Source organism: Magnolia sinica, chromosome 1 (genome assembly GCF_029962835.1).
Source record: "Magnolia sinica isolate HGM2019 chromosome 1, MsV1, whole genome shotgun sequence".
Lineage (NCBI taxonomy): Eukaryota > Viridiplantae > Streptophyta > Magnoliopsida > Magnoliales > Magnoliaceae > Magnolia > Magnolia sinica.
In genome coordinates, this window is record NC_080573.1 from 9,320,527 (window position 1) to 9,345,937 (window position 25,411).

Here is a 25,411-nt window from a genome sequence, read left to right on the forward strand (position 1 = left end):
TATATATATATATATATATATATATATATATATATATATATATAAAACATGGAAAGTTGAACGCCTGCTGTTAAAAACTTCGGGCTCACGTTTGCTCTCCTACTTATTTATTATGACCCGTACACATGGATGGATAGAAAACACAGATACCAGCTTGGTCGAGGACTTCTATGGTAGAAGAAGTTTTCAACTAAAGGCATTTAATATTCTATTTTCTCCTATCTGATATTTAGATTTGTTTCATTTTTAGGCTCAGGCGGCCCTCAAAGGAGCTGAAAAAAATGAAAAAAAATTGATAGACAGTGGGGGTAAAACACATGCATCATTGTGGGGCCACAGAACACCATCCTGTCGCGAGTCGCTGCTAGCTGGCAGTGTCAGTATGCAATCCACGCCCATGCATGCCACGTGTACACTGTATATAGGAAACGGATGGGCTACTCCCCCTGCCACCGGTCATTGGCTGGTGGTCGGTGCTCCGTGGCTCCACCGTGATGTATGTGTTTCATCCATGCCGTCCATCTAGTTTTATAGTCATTTTATATTAAAAAAAATGAAGTATATATCAATCTCAAGTGGACCACGTTACAGGAAATAGTGTTGAATGAGCATTGACCATTAAAAACGTTTTGGGCCATAGAAGTTTTGGATCGAGCTGATATTTATTTTTTCCCTTCATCTGGGTGTGTATGAGCTAATCAACAGATTGGATGCCAAATAAACAGTACAGTGGGCCTTAGGAGAATTTTAATGGTGTGGTCCACCTAAGATTATTGTTTTCTTGTGGTGTGGTCCACCTAAGATTTATATCCCAATCATTTTTTTAATAATTCCCTAAAATTATCTGTAAAAATGGGTGAACGGAATGGATGATACACATACATCATGGTTGGGCCCACAGAGCACCAATAATCAGCCACGGGGCTGGTGTCAGGGGGAGTAGCCAATCCGTCTCCAAGTCATCCTTATCTTTTGTACATCTGCAGCCCACCTAATCATCAGGTCAGTCTGACTTTCGATGCAAACCATCTGCACACGAGACCGCAATGGCTCAGATCTTGCACACGTATTCCACATCGGCACGGGTGGAGTCGAGTATATAAGGAAGTATACTCGGTCGAGTTCAGTAGCTGGGTTTCGCTCAGCTTCAGACACACAAATGGCGGCAAAAAATCCATCTATCCTTCGCCTTCTTCCATGGCTTCCATCGTGACCATCCCTTCTCCCCTTTCTCTCTCTTCTCCGTTCTTGAAAACCCTTTCAAAACCCTACAAAACCCTAACCCTAAAAGACCCCCTCTCTTCTCCCAAACCCTTCCTTTTCAGGAAGAAGACGAAAATTCCAACCCCGCCATCTCAAATTTCCTCTTCTCTGTCGGAAAACTGCTCATTCTCCGTCTCATCAGCCGAAATTCCACGCGATTTCGTCTCCGGGACCGCCTTTCTGTCCTCGATCTTGGCTGCGCTGGTTTGGATACTCGAATCGCGTCGAAAACGGCCTCTTTTGCTCCCGTATCGGTCGATAAATCGGCAATATTACGATTTGAAGAGGAAGACTGTGGAGGTTGGGTCGTGGAAGTTGAGTTTGGATGTTTTGCCGTCAATTCGGGAGTCTTACGACCATCCGAAGGTGCTTATCGATCCGGCATTTCTAGGGATTGTGAAGTCGGCTGATCGTGTGGTGTTTGGGGGCTCGGTGTCTAGTAATTACAGTGGATTGGATCCAATTGGTATTAATTCAGAGCTGTCGGATTTTTCTGATGAAGAAGAGGGCGACTTTGGTGGATTGAATGGGAGTATTGATCATCCGACGGTGGTTACCGACCTCACATTTCCAAGGATTGTGAATTCGGCGGATCGTGTGGCTTTTGGGGGCTCGGTGTGTAGTAATTACAGTCGATTGGATCCAATCGGTATTAATTCAGAGATGTCGGATTTTTCTGATGAAGAAGAGGGCGGCTTTGGTGGATTGAATGGGAGTATTGATCATCCGACGGTGGGTACCGATCTGGCATTTCTAAGGATTGTGAATTCAGCTGATCGTATGGCATTTGGGAGCTTGGTGTTTCGTAATTACAGTGGATTGGATACCATCGATATTAATTCGGAGCCATCAGATTTTTCTGATGGAGAAGTGGGCGAGTGTGGTGGGTTGAATGCAAGTAGGTCTGGTTGGAATCCACTATTGCTGCCGGCTGTATCTGCTGCATGCTTGGAGATTCCATCTTCGAGTGTGATTGCTGTATCAGAGCAGGTATGATTTTGTCTTCTATGTCAATTTCTATGAAAATTCAGTCATTTCTTTTCTTGTCTCTGCCTTTTCTTTTATTCTTCTTTCATTTTCTTGAGTTATTATGTCGCGGTAACCAGCAGCATTTATGCCTGGGTATCCACTTAGCTTCTGGAAGCACAGTAGACTGTTAGTTTAGAGGCTGAATAGATATATGCAATATTTTCAAGAAACTGACATCCATTGATGCAACTTGATTGTAATAAGAACTAAATCAATATCAACAAGCATGAGATGGCAATCTGAACTCTCACAGCAGGCTGTAGCATTGGGAAATCTTAGAGATGAAGTACTGTTGGAATCCTTCAAGGTGTCTAGCTACAAATGCTTAATGAAAACTGAGCAATGTGGGACTGTTAGCATATCAGGCTTGGGTTGGGTCCTGGTGTATCCATACCCAGACTGACCTAAGGGGGCCTGTTTGGCTCCTGTTGGGTACTTCAGGTACCATATTTGGGGTGCCAGATCCGATTGGATTGGACTTCACATGGTCAGACCAACTTGATGTAGGGACCAAGCTGTGCCATAGGACACCACCTGTGCGAGAAAAGTGGGCCAAACTGTTGGGGAAACGCAGAAGCACATAGAGATGAATCAAGTACACACAATTGCACAACCAAGTCCAAACACAAACGATCCAAATTTTACGTGGAAAAACCCTTTCGGGAAAAAACCACGGCACAAAGCGACGAGTATGCACTATGAAAGCAGAAAATTACAAGAGATAGTGTTACCGATTCAAACAAGCCACAAATCCACTTCACAAGCCCTAGTTATGCCCTTGAAACCCTTAGGAACCAATTAAAAAGCCCTAAAACTCCTCTACTTACTCCCAAATCGGCGGATTACACCCAATATATAAAGTATCACAATCGGAATAGGAAACAAATCCTGCACTTACGCAACTTTGCGCGTGCGCTCGATGGGACCTTCGATGGCATCGACCATCCATCGAAGCCCTCAATGACATTGAGTAGTAACACCAAAACGTTCCAATGACCAACATGGATTTTCTAGATTTTTCTAGTGGCATCAAGCACCTGTTGATGGCATCGACATCTGCTCGATGGCATCGACTGGTCTGTTGATGGCATCTACAGACTTTGTTACTTACATATTTAAGACATCAACAACAATCTCCACAATGTATTCAATCTTCATTCTCGACGGCTCCTTATCCTCATCTCTAATTCCACCTGCATCATAGCTCTACCATCACTTTTCGCGCACACTCCGTCTTCCATTTATGCCTTCGCCAAGCTCAGAGAAGTTGCATATAACTTGAACTTCTCTGTGGGAACCACTTTCGTAAGTATGTCAGTCGGATTCACGCTCATGTGAATCTTCTCTAAAGTCATGCCTCCTTCATCAAGCACTTGTCAGATAAAATGATAACGCACGTCAATATGTTTAGTACATGAGTGATAAACAAAATTCTTAGCCAAATGGATTGCGCTTTCGTTGTCACAATTGACTGACATGACCTCCTGCTGAAGGCCCAACTATTTATCATCCTCCTCAACCAAACACCTTCCTTAAATGCTTATTTCACTGCCGTATACTTAGCTTCGGTCGTAGAAAGAGCCACCACAGATTGAATCTTCGACATTCAACTGATCGCTCCACCTGCTAGCACAAACGAGTAACCGGAAGTTGACCTTCTATTATCCATATTATCCTTGTAATCAGAATCTACATAGCTAACTAACTTGTCCCCTGATTTCTTAAATGATAAGACGTAGTCCTGTGTACCTCAAATATATCAAAGTAGCCATTTCACTGCCTCGCCGGGGTAAGACATGTATCTGCTAACAACATGCTTCGCATGTGAAATATCTGGTCTTGTACAGACCATTGCATATATCAAGCTGCCAACTACACTCGAATAAGGCACACGAGACATATCCTGCTTTTCTTCATCTATTTTAGAACACTGGTCAGAAGATAGCTTAAAATGAGCCGCATGGAGAATGCTGACCGGCTTTGCCTTGTCCATCCCATACTTCTTTAATACCTTCTTAAGGTATTCCGCATGAGATAACCATAGATTGCTCTACCTTCTTAAGGTATTCCGCATGAGATAACCATAGCTTGCTCTTTTTCCCGTCTCTATGTATGTCAATGCCAAGAACCTTCTTTGCAGCCTCCAGATCTTTCATCTCGAATGTCCTTGATAGCTGAGTCTTCAGTCTGTCAATCTCAGACATGCTATGACTGGCGATAAGCATATCATCAACATACAATACCAAGATAACGAATTTCTCATCACTTAATGTCTTGTAATAGACACGATTATCGTACTCACTCCTGGTAAATCTCTGACTCACCATGAAAGAATATCTCAATGAAGTTCACACATTTTCTTTGAGCGTATCCCTTCGCTACCAACCTTGTCTTGTACCTATTCTGTTTGTTCTTGAAGATCCACTTACATCCGATCACTTTACGGCTGACGGGAAGCTCCACCAGCTCTCACGTTTCATTCTTATATAAAGAGTCCATCTCATCATTCATTGCTGCTTTCCACTTTTCGGCATTTGCATCATCAAGAGCCTCCTAAAAAGTAGATGGATCCCTCTTATTCGTGATGAGGGCAAATGTGACATTTGAGTCATCTATATATCTCGCCAGTAACCTGCGATCCCTTGGCGGATTCCTTCTCACGGGTGGCTGCTCCACCTGCTCTTGTACCTTTTTTCGCGTCTCTGTATCAGCATGTATTTCTTCTCTGTCTAACTGGACGTTCACTACTAACTTTTTCACTTCCTTGTGTTCATCCTTAAGGAACAAGGATTCTCGTTGAATTTGACATCGCGACTAAGGATTCTTTTCCGTGTGACCCGGTTATATAGCCTGTACCCCTTCATATTGTTATCATAACCAAGAAAGATATACTTTTTAGCCATTTGGTCCAGCTTATCTCTCTCAACTGACGGTACATGAGAGTAAGCATCGCAACCAAATACACGCAGTCCCAAGTAGTTTAACTGCTGACCACTACACACTTCCTCTGAAATTTTACATTCAATGGCCATGGAAGGGGATTAATTCATTAAGTAACAAGTTATGTTAACGGCCTCCGTCCACAATTCCTTGCCCAACCTAGCATTATTGATCATATATCGGGCCCTCTCCAAGAGAGTTCGATTCATCCGCTCAGCCACATTGTTCTGCTCTGGTGTGTGGCGCACTTTGTCGTGCCTCACGATCCCTTCATCCTTACAATACTGATTGAATTCCCCAGAAGTGAATTCCTCACTGTCATCTATCCTCAACACTTTCACCTTTCGCCCTGTTTGTTTTTCCACCATCGCCTTCCACTGCTTGAAGTTGGTGAAAACAACGGATTTATTTTTCATAAAATAAACCCCACACTTTTTTGGAATAGTCGTCAATAAACGTGCAAACCATGATAACCCTCTATTAGAAACCACAGGCGCCAACACTCATATATCAGAATGCACATAATCAAGAATGCCCTTATAAACATGTTTTCCAGACTTAAAAGATAACCTTGACTGTTTACCATATATACAATGCTCGCATATACTAAAATCAAAACTTTTAAGAGCAGTAATTAAACAACAGTAAAAAAGTACCTTCATGCCACGCTCGCTTATGTAGCCCAAGCGTGCATGCCACATGTGTGCAGATGTGGAATCTGTTGTAGAGGTTGCAGCTCCACTAGATGATGTACTCTCGATCAACCTGTAAAGGTTTTCATTCCTCTGCGCCTTCATGACTCCCCTTTGAAATTTTAAGGACATGATCAAACTCGGTTAATTTACACCCTAGTGCCTTGAGTGCTCTCAGAGATATCACTATTCCTCAAATCAGAAACATGTCTCACCTCTGTCAAGATACGCTTCATGCCATCAAACACCTTGATGCGCATTGATCCAACACCAACCAGTTTACAGGCATTATCATTTGCCCATAAATGCTTGGCCACCATTGCACTCACTGTAACTGGTGAACCAACTTCGATTAGGGGTCATGTGGTACGAAGCTCACTTATCCAAAATTCATTCTTGATCAAAGTACCCGGATTTTGATGTGATCAGCACGTTACTACCGTTCGTCTCCTCATTGGATTCCGCAGTGTTGGTTTCCCTGTAAGAACTATATGAATTCTCTTTCCTCGACTTACGATTCTGATAATCATTCTTCATGTGCCCGAATATGCTACAATTCTAGCACTTTAACTTGCCTTTGCCCTTGCCCTTGGATTTAGACATTGATTGTGAAGATCCACTATTCCACTCAGAATTTCTCCCCCTCTTAATCAGTGCATCTGTAGAAGTACCCACATCACTGTTTTTCTTTCTCACCACCTTCGACTGGAGGGCTGAGATAACGGTCTAGATGCTAATGGCCCGTTCTACCTGTGCACAAAGAGTCCTTGAATGAGTCATACGAAGCTGGGAGAGAATTCAGTAGAATGTATGCCTGATCTTCCTCTTTCATCGTTTCTTCCACATCCAACAATTTGCTAATCAACCTATTGAAGTTACTAATGTGGGCCTCAACGTCAGCCTCCTCCGCCATTTTCAGGTTGAACAACTGAAGCTTCAATTACAAATGATTCTCAAGAGATTTCTTCGCACAGATATTCTCTAATTTCGCCCATCAACTTGCTACACTTTTCTTTCTCATGATGTTATCGAGGACCTCATCCGTTCATCTTAACTTTCCATGGTTTAAAATTGTTTTTACCGGAGTATTTTTCTACATCGAACTTCTGGTTAGATGTCATTGATACGTTGCTTTCAAATTCGATTTGCTTCCCAACGTTAACTTTGATACCATTGCTCGCAGAGATAGTCTCGTGCGAGTAGCTTGCAAGAGACCATCCCCCCCTTGTGTGTGCATGTGCATGCGCACATGTGTAAGAAATGCTTCCCCACAAATCGTACTATAGGGGAGTTAGGTGCTGTCCAACTTAGTCTACAATGATGTCGTGATGACATCCATCCTGTCCACCAGATGCTTAACCCCAAAATACACCCGAGGCAAAAATAAAAAATAAAAAATCAAGGCAGATCCAAATTTAGGTGGGTTGTGGAACAGGGAACAAGGTGGGATAGGATGCCACCCTTAATTTGCATGAGGGGCCTACCATGTTCTTTATGTAGAATCTATGCCATTTTTGACCCTTGATCTTACTTGGTTGAAGGTCAGGCAAAATTTCAAAGAGGTTTTACAACTCCGGTGGCCCCATTGAAATCAAGGGTGTGTGTCCACCTTGTTTCCTTTGCCATTGCCCGCAAAAGTTGTGTGATTTTGGGGCTTGGGCGATTTTCTAAGGTGATGCATCTGATGGACAAGATGGATGTCCTCACGTGATGGCTCCCATGTGGTCGCGCTCTTAGGTGAGCACCACTCTATATATGATTACTATCACTGCCAATGTTGTCATAATCGTTATCGTATTGTAAATCGTAAAGGGGCCTGAATTGTATTGTATCGTAAATCATAAGATTTTTTTCAGATTTTCATATAACATGTCATAAAAAATATATAATTTGTATATAAATAATTTTTTTTTACAAAACTCATCAATCATCCATTTTATCATGCACGTGCAAAAAACAAAAATAATTTAGTCTAAAATTGTGATAAACATTATAATAATGTTTGATGTATCATTGATTCATTGTCAATGTGTTGTACTTGTATCATCATGTCATAATCAAGTTAAAAAGACAACCCTTTTCCCATCCCATGTACATATAAGTTTTCTATATGATTCAAAGAATAACAATTTTCCCATCCCCATTTACATGTATAATGTATATGTATTCTCTATTCACTTGTTTATATAATTTAAAAATGAAATAAAAAGTCCAAACAAATCTATTCTTCGTCGGCTGCGCCATCCTCCTCATCACCAACGAGGTCAACATTATCAGCATCATCTTTATCTCCAAAATTTGATGTTGAAAAAACTCATCTTCTTCCTCTTAAATTGCTTTCACTTTTCTCTTCGTTTTGCTTTGAATAGCAAGTTTTTTAGGACCTACAAAATAGTTGCTGCAAAATGCAGTATAATATATGACTATTAATTAATAATTATAAGACTACAAGACTAAACAATAAGAATACGAGTCATAGCATGTCGCCCTTCAGGTCTTGATGTGGATCCTCCTACACCCTGCATATCCTCCAATCCTTCGACAAAGCATTCACCCTATGTCCATCTAGGTGTTATCTGTAGGAAGTGTAGGATCCTCCTATGTGATCCATTCATCATCAGATTCTATATTTGAAAGCATATAGGATGATGTAGGACATGAAAATTAAATATGATATGTGAGATTTCAGGCTTAAGATCACGTTAGTTCAGAAACAATTACACAAATTCCATATCCCACATGAAAGTCTAAACATTTAATTAATGGGAATCTATGCGGGTCTAGGCCTACACATGATAGGACTGGTTCAATAAAAATTATGAACCAAATAATACTCAAAGATAAGAAATAATCATCCACGCATGCATAGTAATCAGTCCCTAATCCAAGGGATTCAGAAATTCCAATTCGGGGAACCCTAGGGTAAGAAAATTAGCAAATAACTTAGGAAAAATGTAATCTAGGGCTAAGATTCATGAAAAATGGATATGAGAGGATAAAAGAGGATAAAAACCTGAGCCAAAAGACGATCCCGCGTGTGGACAACAATAATGGCCAGATGGACGTGCTTGTGATCTCGGCCGCACGTGTGTGGGGCCCACAATTCAGAAAAGGCCACCTTGGCCCTGTTCGGCCAGGGATGGTCTCCAAAACCCCCAAATCTCAGCTCGATCCGATGTACGGTTTATGCGTGGTGCTCCGCCGAAGTTTCAGCTCGCCTGCGGGCCGAAATCTGGAAACCTGCTGTAATAAAGAAATCTGATGCAACAAAAAGACGAATTCGAAGTACGGATGGTGGGAGAAGATGGAAAAAGAGATGGAGGATGGGGTGAATTGGGATCGATGTGGCTTCGCACCACGGTAGTTAGCCCTTCGAAAAGGGAGGGCTTCGCACCCACTTTTGAATTCTTCCACAACTCACGAAGAGAGCAGAAAAATAAAGCAGGAATTTTTTATTAACTTCAATGAATCAAAAGAACTACAAGGGGTGCCTATTTATAGGGAAAATCCTATACCCCAAAACTCGCACCATGTGCGCAACCTATTACTTGGCGATAAAGTAAACTAAAATAAAAACCAAATAGAGAAATCTAAAGCGTTCATAATGTTCTAAATAATAACAATAAACAAAAATTAAAATATGAAATCAATCCGACGAGTGTGCCACGATCATGAGATCCCATGATGGGCTTTTCTTGACTATCGGGCTTACGTTTCTTAACCAAAACTTGTATTCTAACTAGGAGGCCCTCCCTGGACGTCGTCATCGAGCCAGATCGATGGTGGGTTCCTCCTTCTGCGTACGTACGTGCGTAGGGGTGGTGGTGTGCGGGCGTGCGTGTGCACGATGTCCTCATCAACTCTCCCCGGCTGCGAAGATTTCGCCACTGGCGAAATAAAACTCCTGAACCGCTCTAGGATGTCGAGATCAAGTCTCTGAAGCTCCTCCTCAGTGAGCCACGCGCTATCTGAAGCTGGGCGTGACTTCCATTTAACTAGGTATTTCTGAAACCCGCCATCCGACGTGGAAATTATCTCATGGTCAAGGATATTCTCTATTTCCACTCTGGGTGTGTGAAGACTAGGTATGGGAGGCAGAGGCTGGGATGAAAGGTCGGGAAGAGGCCATGGATCAAAGGGTAAGGTTGGAGCATCAGGATGAGTGGGCGAAGGGCCGGACAAAGTATTAGTGGGTCCCTGAAAAGCAACTAGATCCTCCACATTGAATGTGGAATTAATTCCCATTGAAAGTGGAAGATCTACCTCATATGCATTGAGACCGTTTCGCTTTATAATTTTGAAGGGCTCAGCGCTACGCGCGTGTAACTTATGAACGGCCCCTGGAGGGTACCGCTCGGGCCTGATGAGGATCATCACAGAGTCCTCAATATGGAACTCTTTGAAACGTCTATGTAGGTCTGCAGAAAATTTGTAATGCTCATTACTAGTAGTGATCTTTCGCCTGATTTCTTGATGCAATGAATGTATGTGATGCGCAAAAGACTCTGAAGACTCTGATGGCCTATGGGACAATGACATGGGGATAAGATCAATAGGCTTCCTAGGCTTATAACCAGTAACGACTTTAAAAGGACTTAGACCTATGGACCTATTAACAGAACTATTGTATGCAAACTCGGCTATAGGTAGTACGACTTCCCATGTCCTGGTATGCTCCCTCACTAAACATCGAAGTAAACTCTCTGGGCTCCTATTAACCACCTCAGTCTGGCCATCGGTCTGAGGGTGGTAGGCTGAAGAAAATTGGAGCCTAGTATTCATCATATGCTACAGTGTCTTCCAAAAGTAACTCATGAATCTCACGTCACAGTCAGACACTATAGTTTTTGGTAACCCATGCAGTTTGACAACCTCACTAAAGAACAACTTGGCAACATGAGAGGCGTCAGAGGTCTTAGAACAAGGAATGAAGTGGGTCATTTTAGAGAAACGGTCCACGACAACAAATATGGAGTCATGCTTTTGAATAGTCTTGGGAATTCCAAGCACAAAGTCCATACTGCCCTATAATTTTAGCCACGTCCTGCTTGAGGCTTGGCCAATGAAATCTATCCTCCACTAAGGCAATGGTCTTGTCACGACTGAAATGACCCGCGACCCTCCTGAATGTAACTCCCAGACAAGAAAATCGCGAAGGGAGGTGCGTGGTATGCACAAGCGGTCACTCCTAAACAAATATCTGTCTAAAATCAAATACTCACTGTTAGCTCCTGACGGACTCTCTAATAAAGACGTATACACAACCCCAAAATCTGGACACTCAGAATACTCTTCTTTGATGCGCTCAAGGCCCGTAACTTCAACGCTCATGGAGTTGAGTAATGTGACTTGAAGACTCAACGCGTCGACGAGCTTATTCTCTACACCGGCCTTGTGCTTAAGCATAAAAGTGTACTCTTGAAGGAATTGAACCCACTTAGCGTGCCCGGGGCTTAATTTCTTCTAAGAGTTCAAGTATCTTAAGGCCTCGTGATCTAAGAACAAGACGAATTCTTGCGGTAATAGGTAATGTCGCCAATGACGTAGTGATTGCACTACCGCGTAGAATTCCTTGTTATAGGTGGAATATCTTTGCTTCGTCTCATTCAGTTTCTCACTAAAAAAGGCGACAGGGTGCTCTTCCTGGCTAAGTACTCCTCCTATGCCTACTCTTGACGCGTTACATGCGACTTCAAAAGCTTTTGAAAAATCTGGAAGTCGCGTGATTGGAGCTTCGGTCATCTTGACCTTTATCTCCTTGAAGGCCTTCGAGGCGGCCTTTGTCCATTAAAACTCTCCCTTTTTTATGCAGTCCGTGATGGGAGCCACAATGGAACTGAAACCTCGAATGAACCGCTTATAAAAAGTGGCTAAGCCATGAAAGCTGCGCACCTCATGAATATTGCGGGGTTCAGGCCAATTAACGATGGCCTTGACCTTCTTGGGATCCGCCGATACGCCCTCAGCTGACATAATAAAACCTAAGAAGATCACATTATTAGACAAGAACGCGCACTTCTTTAAGTTGGCATACAACTTCTCGGCCCTAAGGATCCCACAAACCTGCCTCAAATGGTTGAGGTGTTGCTCCTTAGTCATTTTATAAATCAAGATATCATCAAAGTATACGACCAGGAACTTCCCTATGAAGGGTTTCAACACTTGGGTCATCACACGCATGAAAGTGCTTGGGGCATTAGTTAACTCAAAAGGCATAACTAGCCACTCATATAGCCCATCTTTTGTCTTGAAGGCCATCTTCCACTCATCACCAGGGCGTATACGGATTTGGTGATACCCACTTTTGAGGTTGATTTTTGAGAAGATAGTAGCATTGGCCATCATATTTAGCATGTCATCAAGACGCAGTATGGGAAACCAATACTTGATTGTGATTTTGTTGATGACCATACTATTAACACACATCCTCCATGTGCCATCCTTCTTAGGTGTAAGAAGGGCGGGTACGACACACGGACTCATGCTCTCTCGAATGAAACCCTTCTCTAGGAGTTCATCAATCTGCCTTTTCAACTCAGCGTGTTCCTTCGGGTTCATTCTGTAATGCGGGAGGTTTGGTAGAGTTGTCCCAGGGATTAAATCAATGGCATGCTGTATATCTCTCATAGGGGGAAGCTTATTCGGTAAATCATCAGGAAAGACATCACGAAACTCATGTACTACCTGAATGGCCTCGGTGGGTAACTCTACTGATGAGGACATTGTGCGTATTTAGGGTTCTTGTAGGAGAATTCATCTCATTTTTAGGGTTTAGTTTGTTTGAGTCATTCATGCATCTAGTCCATCATATATAACTGCTAGAAAACTGTAGTCCCTAACATATATGGCTGAATTTTCGTAACAGTGTAGTCTCCTTCATATAGAGTCTTGTAGGGTCATTTAGTTTTTAGACGCATATAGTCGTTGTAGAAAGTTCTTAGGTTGAGTTAACCAGTGTATGCCCACACATACGGGTCATGGTTTTGGCTTGCACCCTACACTAAACATGGAGCAACCGTTAAAGTCAATGAACAAGTTGTCCCAGCAAATCAAGTATTTGGGTAAGTGTTATGAACAATATATAGACCAACGCTTTGATCAATTTAATATGCGCATTACCCAACTAAAGGCCTCCGCCAGGACAAATCCCAGCATTGGGGTAGATGTGCAATCTCAGGCAGGTGGCTAGGAGGATAGACCAACGAATGGAGGTGGCCAAGGAATCAGTCATGGGCATGCACCCGTGCACCCACCCCAACAGGGGCATCAAGGCCACTATTTTGAGTGGCACAACACGTACGGCCTTGTGGCTAGAGAGAGTGCTCCAGAGGCTAGTATAGAGTTACCCACTGAGGCCATTCCGGTAGTAGATGAGTTCCGTGATGTCTTTCCTAATGATCTACCGGATGAGTCTCCCCCTAGGAGAGATATAGAGTACACCAGAACATGGGACACTGTGATACCTACAGACGAGTTTGCGTTTAATAGTTCTGTCGATAGGTCCACAGGTCTCAGTCCTTATGAAGTCATTACTGGTTATAAACTTGAGAAACCTATTGATCTTGTCCCTATGTCACTATCCCATAGGCCGTCAGAGCCTGCAGAGTCTTTTGTGCATCACATTCATTCATGGCATCAAGAAATCAGGCAGAAGATCACTACTAGTAATGAACATTACAAATTTTTTGCAGACTAGCATAAATGTTTCAAAGAATTCAATATAAGGGACTCTGTGATGGTCCGCATCAGGCCCGAACAGTATCCTCCGGGGGTCGTTCGTAAGTTACACGCGCGTAGTGCTGGACTCGTCAAAATTATAAAACGAAACAGTCTCAATGCGTATGTAGCAAATCTTCCACCCTCCATGGGAATTAGTTCCACATTCAATGTGGAGGATCTAAATGCATTTCAAGGGGCCATTGATGCATTGTCTAGCCTTTCGCCTAACCATCCTGATTCATCAGACCTTTCCATTGATCCATGGCCCCCTCCCGACCCATTTTTCCAGCCTCTACTTCTCATACCTACCCTTCCCGACCCATTTTTCCAACCTCTATCTCCCATACCTATCCGTTCCGATCCATTTTCCCAGCTTTACCTCCCATACCTACCTGTCCTGACCCATCTTCTCAGCTTCTACGTCCTATACCTACCATTCCTGACCCATTTTTCCAGCCTCTACGTCCCATACCTACCCGTCCCGACCCATTTTCCCAGCCTCTACCTCCCATACCTACCCGTCCCAACCCATTTTCTCAGCCTCTACCTCCCATGCCTATTCTTTCTGACATTTCTTCTCAGTCACTCCCTCCTATACCTAACCTTCACACACCCAGAGAGGAAATAGAGGATATCTTGGACCATCAGATAGTTTTAACGTCGGACGGCAAGTTTCAGAAGTACCTGGTCAAGTGGAAGTCACGCCCAGCTTCAGATATCACGTGGCTCACTGCAGAGGAGCTTCAAAGACTTGATCTTGAGGTCCTGGAGTGGTTCAGGAGTTTTATTTCGCCAGTGGTGAAATCTTCGCAGCCGAGGAGAATTAATGGGGACATCTCGCGCATACGTGCACGCCCGCCACCTCACCTACGCACGTATGCACGGAGTAGGAGGGCACCACCATCGATCTGTCTTGCTGAGGATGTCCAGGGAGGGCCTCCTACCTAGAAGACGAAGTTTGGTTCAAAAGATTGGGGCCGATAATCAAGAAAAGCCCATCATGGGATCTCATGATCGTGGCCCATTCGTCGGATTGATTTCATATTTTAGGTTTTGCTTATTGTTATTATTTAGAACATTGTGAACGCTTTAGATATTTTTGTTTGGTTTTTATTTTAGTTTACTTCATCGCCAAGTAATAGGTTGCACACATGGTGCGAGTTTTGGGGTATAGGATTTTCCCTATAAATAGGCACCCCTTGTAGTTCTTTTGATTCATTAAAGTTAATAAAAAAATTCCTGCTTTATTTTTCTGCTCTCTTCGTGAGTTGTGGAAGAATTCAAAGGTGGGTGCGAAGCCCTCCCTTTTTGAAGGGCTAACTACCGTGGTGCGAAGCCACATCGATCCCGATTTACCCCCATCCTCCATCATCTTTTTTTTTCCATCTTCCCCCACCATCCGTTCTTTGAATTCATCCTTTTGTTGCATCAGATTTCTTTATTAAAGCAGGTTTCCATATTTCGGCCTGCAGGTGAGCTGAAACTTTGGCGGAGCACCACGCACAAACCATACATCGGATCGAGCTGAGATTTGGGGGTTTTGGAGACCATCCCTGGCCGACCAGGGCCAAGGTGGCCTTTTTCTAAATAGTGGGCCCCACACACGTGTGGTCAGGATCACACGCATGTCCGTCTGGGCCATTGTTACTGTCCACACGCGGGATCGTCTTTTGACTCAGGTTTTTATCCTCTTTTATCTTCTCATAACCGTTTTTCATGAATCCTAGCCCTAGATTACGTTTTTCCTTATTTGCTAATTTTCTTACCGTAGGGTTCCCTGAATTGGAATTTCTGAATCCTTTGGATTAGAGACTGATTACTATGCATGCGTGGATGATTATTTCTTATCTTTGAGTATCGTTTGGTTTATAATTTTTATTGATCCAGCCCTATCATGTGTAGGCTTGGACCCGGATAGATTCCCCTTAATTGAATGTTTGGACTTTCATGTGGGATATGGAATTTGTGTAATTGTTTCTGAACTAACGTGATCTTAAGCCTGAAAGCTCGCATATCATATTTAATTTTCATGTCCTGCATCATCTACGCTAGTCTCTGGTACACTCTCCGTAGCCATAAGGGTGTATGTCATCGAGTCCACCTCCGTGTCTCGCTCAAAGTCTTTGACATTCAAAATATGGAGCGGTTTGGACTTGGACTTCGACTCATTCACTTCTTTTGGGCCGCTCACACCACTTTGTGTGGTAAACTCTTTTCTAGTTGTATTCTTGGGTGGCAGAGGATTTAGCTTGACCTTCTTGCCCTCAAACCAGAATGTACACACATTTGAACGACCAAATATGGTCACATCTCTATCATAGAGCCACGGCCTACCCAGAATGATATGGCCCACATCCCTAGGAACAATATCACACTAAATTGTGTCTTTATAAGATCCGAATTGAATAGAGACAAGACAACGGTGCAAGACTGGAATGGATGTTTCATCAACCCAGGAGACTCTATAGGGCTGGGGATAGACTTCCATCTTCAAGCCCAAACGACTCACAATGTTAGTCGATGCCACGTTGGCACAACTACCACTATCCACGATCATCTTACAGCTCTTTTCCCCACATTTTGCATAAGTGTAGAAGATCGTGTTGCGGCACCAGTCATCAGTGTTCTTGGCTTGAGCCAGGGCGCAACGCACAATTGCGAGGGTCACAGACTCTTGTGCTCCCTCTTCCTCATCACTAGGGGTTCCGACTGGCTCATATTTCTCTTCACTATCATTCTCTGGGGGCACTTCTACTTGCCCATCAATAAGGAGTACTTTGGTGCCCTCTCTCGTGCCGCACTGGTGAGCAAAATGACCAAACCCTTGACACCTAAAACACCTAGTGGCCCCACTTCCACGTGAACTAGACCCGACAATCTCTTTACCCTTATCATCCTTAGGCCTGGGCTGAACATTAGGGGAAGGTTTGTTTTGGAATCCCGTATTAGGTCTAGCCCCAGAGGGGTTGGCCTTAGCACCGGATTTGCGAAAGTCAAACCGCCTTCCCATAGATGCTTTAAGGTATTGCTCGACATCTAACACTACTTGATACAACTGTTTGATAGTGTCTATGTCTTTGACGAGCAATTCTCTCCTAATGTTAGGACGGAGGCCCGTTTTAAAACCAGCAAGGGTGAGTACGGGTCCCTCATCAACCTTACAGCGGGTCAAGTACTCTTCGAATTTCTCAATATAGTCAGTAACACTCATGGAACCCTGTCGAAGAGATTGCCACTCCTCAATCAACCGCAGGCGATAAGAGAAAGGGAGGTACTTCTCTTTCAGCGTTTCTTTCATTTCTCCCCAATGGACTATTAGGAGTTCCCTCACTCTTTCTTTTTTTCGCCCAATCGTCGCCCAAAACCTCTTTGCTTGACCCACAAGCTTCATCTTGGCGAATCGGACTCGTCGAGTATTCGACATATCATACCACTCAAAATAGTGGTCCATATCCGCCAACCAATCTAAAAAAGCTTTAGGGTCTAAGTGACCATCAAAAGTAGGGGCATCTACTCTAACTCCCTTGAAGAGTTGCGCATCTGGGTCATATTGGTCATGATGTCCCTCACGAGGTGGGTGCACAGGTGCGCGCCTATGACCAACTTCTTGGCCGCCTCCATTCCTTGGTTTAATCTCCTGACCACCTGCCTAAGAATGAGCATCTTCCCCAACGGTGGGGTTTGCCCTGAGGGAGGCCTCTATTTGAGTAACGCGATCATCAAATTGGTTAAGGCATTGATCTATGCGTTGTTCCAAGCGCTTAGACATAGACTCAACTTGCTGGGCTAATTGGGCCATTGATTCTTGTAGTTGCTCCATGTTTAGAGTAGGGTGCAAATCAAAACTGCGACCTGTACGTGTGGGCATATACAGGCTAACTCAATCCTAAGGACCTGTTATGGCAACTATATGTGTCTAAAAAACTAAATAACCCTACGAGACTCTATATGAAGGAGACTACACACCGTTACTAAAATTCAGCTATATATGATGGACTGAATGCATGAAGGACTCAAACAAACTAAACCCTAAATATGTGGTGAATTCTCCTACAAGAACCCTAGGCTCTGATACCAAATTTGATGCAGGGCATGAAAATTAAATATGATATGCGAGATTTCAGGCTTAAGATCACGTTAGTTCAGAAACAATTACACAAATTCCATATCCCACATGAAAGTCCAAACATTCAATTAAGGGAAATCTATGCGGGTCCAGGCCTACACATGATAGGACTCGATCAATAAAAATTATGAACCAAAAATTCTCAAAGATAAGAAATAATCATCCACGCATGCATAGTAATCAGTCCCTAATCCAAGGGATTCAGAAATTCCAATTCGGGGAACCCTAGGGTAAGAAAATTGGTAAATAACTTAGGGAAAACGTAATCTAGGGTTAGGATTCATGAAAAACGGCTATGAGAGGATAAAAGAGGATAAAAACCTAAGCCAAAAGATGATCCCGCGTGTGGACAACAACAATGGCCAGACGGACGTGCGTGTGATCCCGGCCGCACGTGTGTGGGGCCCACTATTCAGAAAAAGGCCACCTTGGCCCTGGTCGGCCAGGAATGGTCTCCAAAACTCCCAAATCTCAGCTCGATCCGATATATGGTTTGTGCGTGGTGTTCCGCTTAAGTTTCAGCTCTTCTGCGGGCCGAAATCTGGAAACCTGCTGTAATGAAGAAATCTGATGCAACAAAAGGACGAATTCAAAGTATGGATGGTGGGGGAAGATTGAAAAAAAAATGATGGAGGATGGGGGTGAATCGGGATCGATGTGGCTTCGCACCACGGTAGTTAGCCCTTCGAAAAGGGAGGGCTTCGCACCCACTTTTGAATTCTTCCACAACTCACGAAGAGAGCAGAAAAATAAAGCAGGAATTTTTTTATTAACTTCAATGAATCAAAAGAACTACAAGGGGTGCCTATTTATAGGGAAAATCCTATACCCCAAAACTCACACCATGTGCGCAACCTATTACTTGGCGATGAAGTAAACTAAAATAAAAACCAAACAGAAATCTAAAGCGTTCACAATGTTCTAAATAATAACAATAAACAAAACCTAAAATATGAAATCAATCCGACGAGTGGGCCACGATCATGAGATCCCATGATGGGCTTTTCTTGACTATCGGGCCCACTTTTCTGAACCAAAACTTGTCTTCTAACTAGGAGGCCCTCCCTAGACGTCGTCATCGAGCCAGATCGATGGTGGGGTCCTCCTTCTACGTACGTATGTGCATAGGGGTGGTGGTGTGCGGGCGTGCGTGTGCACGATGTCCTCATCATAAGATCAAGCGCTTGGTCTCTCTCTCTCTCTCTCTCTCTCTCTCTTTGCATGATGGACTTCGAGCGAGAGATTATATTTTACGAAGACGAGTGCATTCAATCTCCATTGCTGGAGTCTATTCCTCTTCTTTGAGTGTATCTGCAAGCCAATGAACTTAATAATATAAGGCTATTGGTCACTACATGGTGAATTCATAAGTTGATTAATGAATTCAATAATGTCTCAGCTATTCATAATTGCTCCAGTTGCGCTCACAACCACTACATGTCAAACTTTAAAATACGAATAACCAACTTTTGCAATTGTAGACACTCGTCTCCGTTTCTCTCCCACCATAAACCTAAAACACAATCATATTTAATTATCAGTGTTTTTGGTAGCACTCGTAACGTAAGCTACGGGGCATGTAGCGTAAGCTATAGAGCATGTAGCGTACGCTACTTGTGTACGATTCATATGGGTGTACAATAATCGTATCGAATCGTATAAATCGTAAGATAATCGTGGACTGAGTAAATGGGCCTAAAAAAACTTTAAAAAATAAATTATTATTATTATTTTTTATTCAATTTTTTCTTTTTCTTTGTACAATTTTGCTCATAAAATATGAAAAAGACTCTCCCCTAAAATATCCTCCTCTTTTTCTTTTAAGAGATAGTGAGAGGATATTTGGAGATTTTAATATTCAAAAACCCAAAACAAAGAAATCAATATATCTTTTTATTCACAATGGAATCAAATGCCATTTTTTCTAACATGATTTTACATAAGAAAGGTACAAAAGAATACAATTTTTAAAGGACTCTTGTATGTCTTTTAAGTTAAATTTTTCGAAAGAACAAAAGATAACAAAGGAAAAAGACAAGAATCCTTTACTATCATGATATGTATACCATATATATTTTCTCAGTTGATAATATCATGATATTTATTGCTTTTTTGGTACATGTTGATGGCAAAATGGATGATTGATGACTTCGTATTCTTTTCTAATTTACTTACATCTTTTCGTGTTGCTTTTCATAAGGTTTCAAAATTTCGCATAAATCTTTCTCACTATCTATCACATATCAGAAAAAATCTTACGATTTACAATATGATTTACGATTTGATACGATTCATCCCCTATTACGATTTACAATATTATAATGATTTTGACAACATGGAGCGCATGTAGCATATGCTACATGAAATCTTTTTTTCTTTTTTTTTTTTCTTTCTTCTATGCTAGTTCAACACCTATTTTAAAATGGTGGTGACTCATCCCCATCACACGTGGCACTACATTAGATCAATCTGGACCATCTAAATTGTGGTCCATATGTGGATAGAGCATTTAGATCAATGTGGACCATCCAAATTGTGGTCTATATTGTGAATTTGTGATGTTTCAATAAATAAAAAAAGAGGACACACTTAGAGATGTCTGAAGGCAAAGAGACAGAGAGATTTTGCATGGAAATACGTGCTTGATGATCTAGAATCGCAGTAAAAAAATCATAGGAATTATGCATTTTGTAAATTTCATCATATTTTCTATTATTTTAATTTAAAAATATTAAGTATTATGTAGCTTACGCTATATGCTATGTAGCTTATGCTACACGCTATAGTATGTCAAACGCTACGCTATACGCTATGTGCTATTAAAAACATTGATAATTAAATAAACAATAGGCGCACAATCAAACTCAAAGAAACAAAATAATTGTAAGTAAAATTACTTGATTGCTTTGTCGTTCTAGTTAATTTTGCCGTCTCTCTTCCAAATAAACCATGGGCCTTTTTGACCTTATCCATTTGCTCATCAATGATGACCATCTACCTTGAATCAATGATCATTCTTTCAATACAGTCATACATGCTAGTATTAATTTCTAAATCCGGATGAAAATTGTCATCATATTGAAATATAGAATTTAGGAAATAAGTTTCTGCATGTAAGGGCCTATTCAACTGAACATTCGTTGGTCTATGATTTCCCATATGGCCAAATATCGTTTTTTTCACATCTCTCAAGTTTTTTGCTAGTCTCTTTCGCCCGATCCATCACTTCATAAATATATCCCATGGCCAGCCTCTCATTTGAATCAACTAGCCGTAGCACCTTAACCAATAGGAGAGTGATCTTCTAGCAAAACTTGATATATAGCCAAAAATCTACATCAACCAAAACTATGTCTTGAACATGCTTCCTCTATGCGGTCTTAGAGAAGTTGCCACCTTCCCATTCTTTTGAGGTAAATATCGATCTCAAGTCAATTCTATTTTCATGAATGCTTTTTAAAGTCAAGTAACACATAAAAAACCGTGTTACGGCCGGTCGAGTCAACTCCCCCTTTACGTGCTTCCTCATTGAATTCAAGACCCAACAATGTTTGTAAATGTAAACTACTATAGCTCTTGTTTTCACCATGGTGTCTAAATGAACTTGTAACTTTCCAATGTCTGTAAGCATTAAGTCTGTGCAACGGGCCGCACATGGCGACCAAAACAATGTCTTCCTCTTTTCCACTAACATTTGACTCACCTTCACATAAGCGGATGCACTATGTGTAACTATATGTACAATGTTCTCTTTACCCACTTAATCAATAACTAACTCGAGTAAGTCCAACAAATTGTCCGCATTTTTTTAAATATCGGACGTATCAACAGATCTCAAAAACACTGTACCGCTTAGCCTATTAACCAAAAAATTTGTAATTGACCGATTCACTCCATTGGTTCACCCATCTGACATAATCATGCATTTGGTCTTCCCCCATTCCTTCTTATAAACATCAATAGATTTGCGTATTGACTCAACCCCTATCTTCAAAAATTTATTCCTTACTTCGTGATACGATGGAAGCTTAAATCCCGACCAAAATGCAGCAACCGCTTTCATCATAGGTGTGAAGAATGGGATTTTTATAAGGTTAAATGGTAGAGCATTTGCATATGGAAAACATGAAATAGATAGACACACATTGTCTCTATCTCCATTTTTCCAGATTTTGTTTAATGTGGCTTGTTGTTTTTCTTTTGGCCCACTCTTTCTTCCCATAAAATCATTTATTGTTCTTTTTCTTTTTTCACCACCCCATGTCATCGACCTCATCAATAGTAGGAACCCTTCCAACATCATAGGCCATTTCTTCTTGTTACTTCTTCTCACTAACATTACCATCTAATAAATTCTTGAATTTTTTTGCTATCTCATCACCTACTTGGGGACATGCCGCTGCATTCTTCTTTGTTCATGCTTAGGTGATATTTCACTAAAAATGATGTTTCATTCGAAACACACCTCTCCAATATGTATTCTCACAAAAATTGCATCTTAGGTAGAGATTATTGTTTTCATCCATCTTTGAACAATAATCCCACATAAGATCATTGTCCTTGGTCTTCAATTTCTTTCCCATCTCCAATAGTTAAAAAGAACCAACACGGCGGCAACACACAAGTGACGAGTCTACAAATTAAAGAAAAAAACTATGTAGGCCCCACACAAACATAGAAGATTATAAATTGATTAAAAATGAGAAAACTAGTGAAAATTTGAAATAAATGAGAAAACTCTTGAAAAAAGCTATCTAGGCCAACATAAACTCCAAATCTCACCATAATCTCTCAAAAGAAAGAAAAGAAGTGATATTATAATTTATGTGGGGGCATTAATAGCTTTTAAACACAAGCCCTAAAATAATTGCAAAATTTGAAAAAAAATAAAAAAATCAAAATATTCTATTTTTATTTTCCGAAAAACACACATTTTCACCAATATATGAAAGAAATGAAATAGAAAGGAATAACTAAATATTTTATATTTATTCTATCAAAGTTGAGCTTATTCCAACCATAGTATTTGGTAATGGTAACAGCTGGCTGTATAACTGTTACAATACAGGCCCTGTAACAGTTGGAATTTTTTTTAAAGGAAAAAAGTTTATTGGCCCCATATTGGCCCATTATGTTTACAGGCCTTTTTAAAAAAAATCACATTGGGCGTTATAGCCCCATATCACAAAATGGGTAGCACTGTCATAGCCATTACGTAACCGTTTATTAATACCTTGCTACCAGCCCTTAGGAAGCCTCTCCCACTTAGTTATATTCAATATCTCTGGGGTTTCAGTTTCAACAAATGCTCCCTAATCACGAGACAAATCAGACATGGAAATTCCACGAAATTCCTTCCTGGTAGGAGCCCACCCAGCACGTCCTGATTATTTATCCCCCTAACTGAACCCGTACAGGCTGGTACTTATTCCTGTGCCTGGGGCGGGTCAATGTGGTTGAAGTGACTTACTTTTGACCTGCTGCATTCAGGCTCACATGCATTAGTTGGTATGAAGTTACTTAAATGGTCTTGAATCTTGTATTCCATGTAAACACACTGAGGTTCAGTGTCATTTCATCAGGAAGTGTTATGTGCAAAGTAAGAGTTGGTGTATACTTCTACGGAGACTAAATGTGATGACTTGGGTGCTTCTGCCGACTGAATATTAGAGCTGGCAGAAACCACCACCACCACCACCACCAACAAAAACAGGGTGCAGATTTGTCTTTCTTTTTATTTTTGAGAATTCTAGAAATCTATTTCCAGTTGGCTTCCCTGCCACTCTTTTGCACCATTGTTCACTTGCTTTGGAAAGCTCCACCTGCCTAAACGTGCATACAGGCGGACCCACAATGGGTTACCTTTTGGGTGCTATTTGCCTCATTCTAAATCCACTTTTGAAGAGAAGTTTACATACAAACTGTCACTTGATTTTGGTTCTTATCCTTTTTTTAAGATTTTGGAGTCTTGAGCTTTAGGCTTCCTCATATCAGGAGATTTTCCTATTGTGAGAGCAGTAGTATTCTGTGGGTCACCTTTCAGTTGTTTGTCATCTGGATATGTACATTATATGAGGCTTAGGATTTTTGGTTAGCATTGATTCTGTTACTTCTTCAGATCTGATATTTTTGTTACAAGCTTTGTACCATCTCTTATATATATATATATAGTGTTTTTTTTTTGCCTTTCTTTTTTGGTGTGGATGTCTTCAAATAAAAAATAGTTCTATTTCCCGCACAGTAGTTTGTATTCAAGGGACCAAACTTACGTTTAGTGATCCTTAGGCATAATGGTTTAGGTTACTTCAACTATTATTCACAAGTGGGAAGGAAAATTGGGGCAGTGTTTGGAATGATCCTAGAATAATGGATATTATTGAATTTTAGTACTCATCTTTAAATGATTTTCCTTTACCATTTGTACTCATCTTTTAATAATTTTAGTTGATAGTGAATGCACAGCTGGTTGAATGCCTCCTATTATTATTAGGCGAACATTTACTCATTTTAGAAACTTGCTCCCATACATTTGGAGCTTAGGTTCTCTGCTTTTGCAGGAGAAATTGCCTGCTCAAGGGGAACTGCAAGCAGCTATTCCAGCAATTGCAATGGCAGCAGGGGCTTTTGGTGCAATAACTGGTGGAGGTATTTGATCTCTATTATCAATTGATGCCTTTGAGTCCTATATTCAACTTTTGGCCAAACCCAGTTAGTGACGTGACTTTGTGTGCTGCAAATACTCCAACAGTAAATGGAGGACTGGAAATGGTTGGTTTTGTTGCTGTCATCAGCTTTCTTGTGCATGATCTTCTATGGGCTTCAAATAGGTGACTCTGTGCTCAAATATTTCTCTTGGCCATCTGCCTTCCTTCTGATTTAATGGAAAATTTTACCAGGGGTTAAGAGTATGTTGCCTGTTTGGAATGGGGGTGATGCATCCACCATCCATGTGGCTCATTCCAGACCATCCAAATTGCATGCTGTGTTGTGGATGGTTCATACCTTGAAACTACACTGATCGGTCAATCTTAAACACATAATTTCACCAACCATTTACTTTTCAACTGTCCATTTGATGGTCGCCAACCGGACAAGTAAGGATTGCTTGGTAAATGTGATTTTCGGCATATGCGTAATCGCTATAGTGCCCATATTCAATCTGAATTCACAGCGTGCATGCCGCAGGTTCAGTGGGTGAGTCTCTACATTGTGGTGGGTCCAAGTAATCTAGGGCCCTGACATCTAGTTCAAACAATGTGGATCAGTTCCTTTCTGTGTGTGTGATTGTTTCTTGCATGTATCTAAATGCCTTTTCCATTTGAATCAGGAGGATGCTATGGGAGGACCTGGTGAAAGTCACAGATCGTGAGAAGTTTATATGCTTTTTAAAGTCTAGAAACATAATGATTACAGATTTATCATTCTAAATCAAGATACTTGCGTGAAAATGGCTGTGTATATTCTTTTGGCTGCTAGAAGTTAAAACTGATTTCCTTTTGAATTTCAATAATTGTAGTGTTCTCTTCTTTCTTTGTATGTGCATTATTTTTTATTTTTTTTTGGTTTTACTGTAAATCAAAATTCAATATCTGAACTGTGTAGACCAATTTCCCTCTGTTGGAAAATTAAATTAGTTTCTCTA

At 41.4% G+C, this 25,411-nt stretch overlaps 1 protein-coding gene across 2 annotated transcripts; it reads left to right on the top strand.

Moving 5' to 3' along the window:
• The first annotated feature begins 1,104 nt into the window (after positions 1 to 1,104).
• On the top strand, positions 1,105 to 25,411 carry LOC131238994 (uncharacterized). 2 transcript variants are annotated; one of them, XM_058236564.1, is made up of 4 exons: positions 1,107 to 2,253; positions 24,327 to 24,414; positions 24,518 to 24,596; positions 25,097 to 25,411. In XM_058236564.1, the coding sequence occupies exons 1-4, from the start codon at positions 1,198 to 1,200 to the stop codon at positions 25,194 to 25,196; spliced, it is 1,323 nt and encodes a 440-aa protein (XP_058092547.1). In that variant the 5' UTR covers positions 1,107 to 1,197; the 3' UTR covers positions 25,197 to 25,411. The 2 variants fall into 2 exon arrangements, with proteins under 2 accessions (XP_058092551.1, XP_058092547.1); XM_058236568.1 differs by lacking the exon at positions 25,097 to 25,411 and having other exon boundaries at positions 1,105 to 2,253; positions 24,310 to 24,414; positions 24,518 to 24,541.

Coding starts and splice junctions, on each gene's coding strand:
- LOC131238994 (XM_058236564.1), top strand. CDS start 1,198: ATGGCTTCCATCGTGACCATCCCTTCTCCCCTTTCTCTCTCTTCTCCG. Junction 24,415..24,517: donor TGGTGCAATAACTGGTGGAG/GTATTTGATCTC, acceptor ATACTCCAACAG/TAAATGGAGGACTGGAAATG. Junction 24,597..25,096: donor CTTCTATGGGCTTCAAATAG/GTGACTCTGTGC, acceptor CATTTGAATCAG/GAGGATGCTATGGGAGGACC.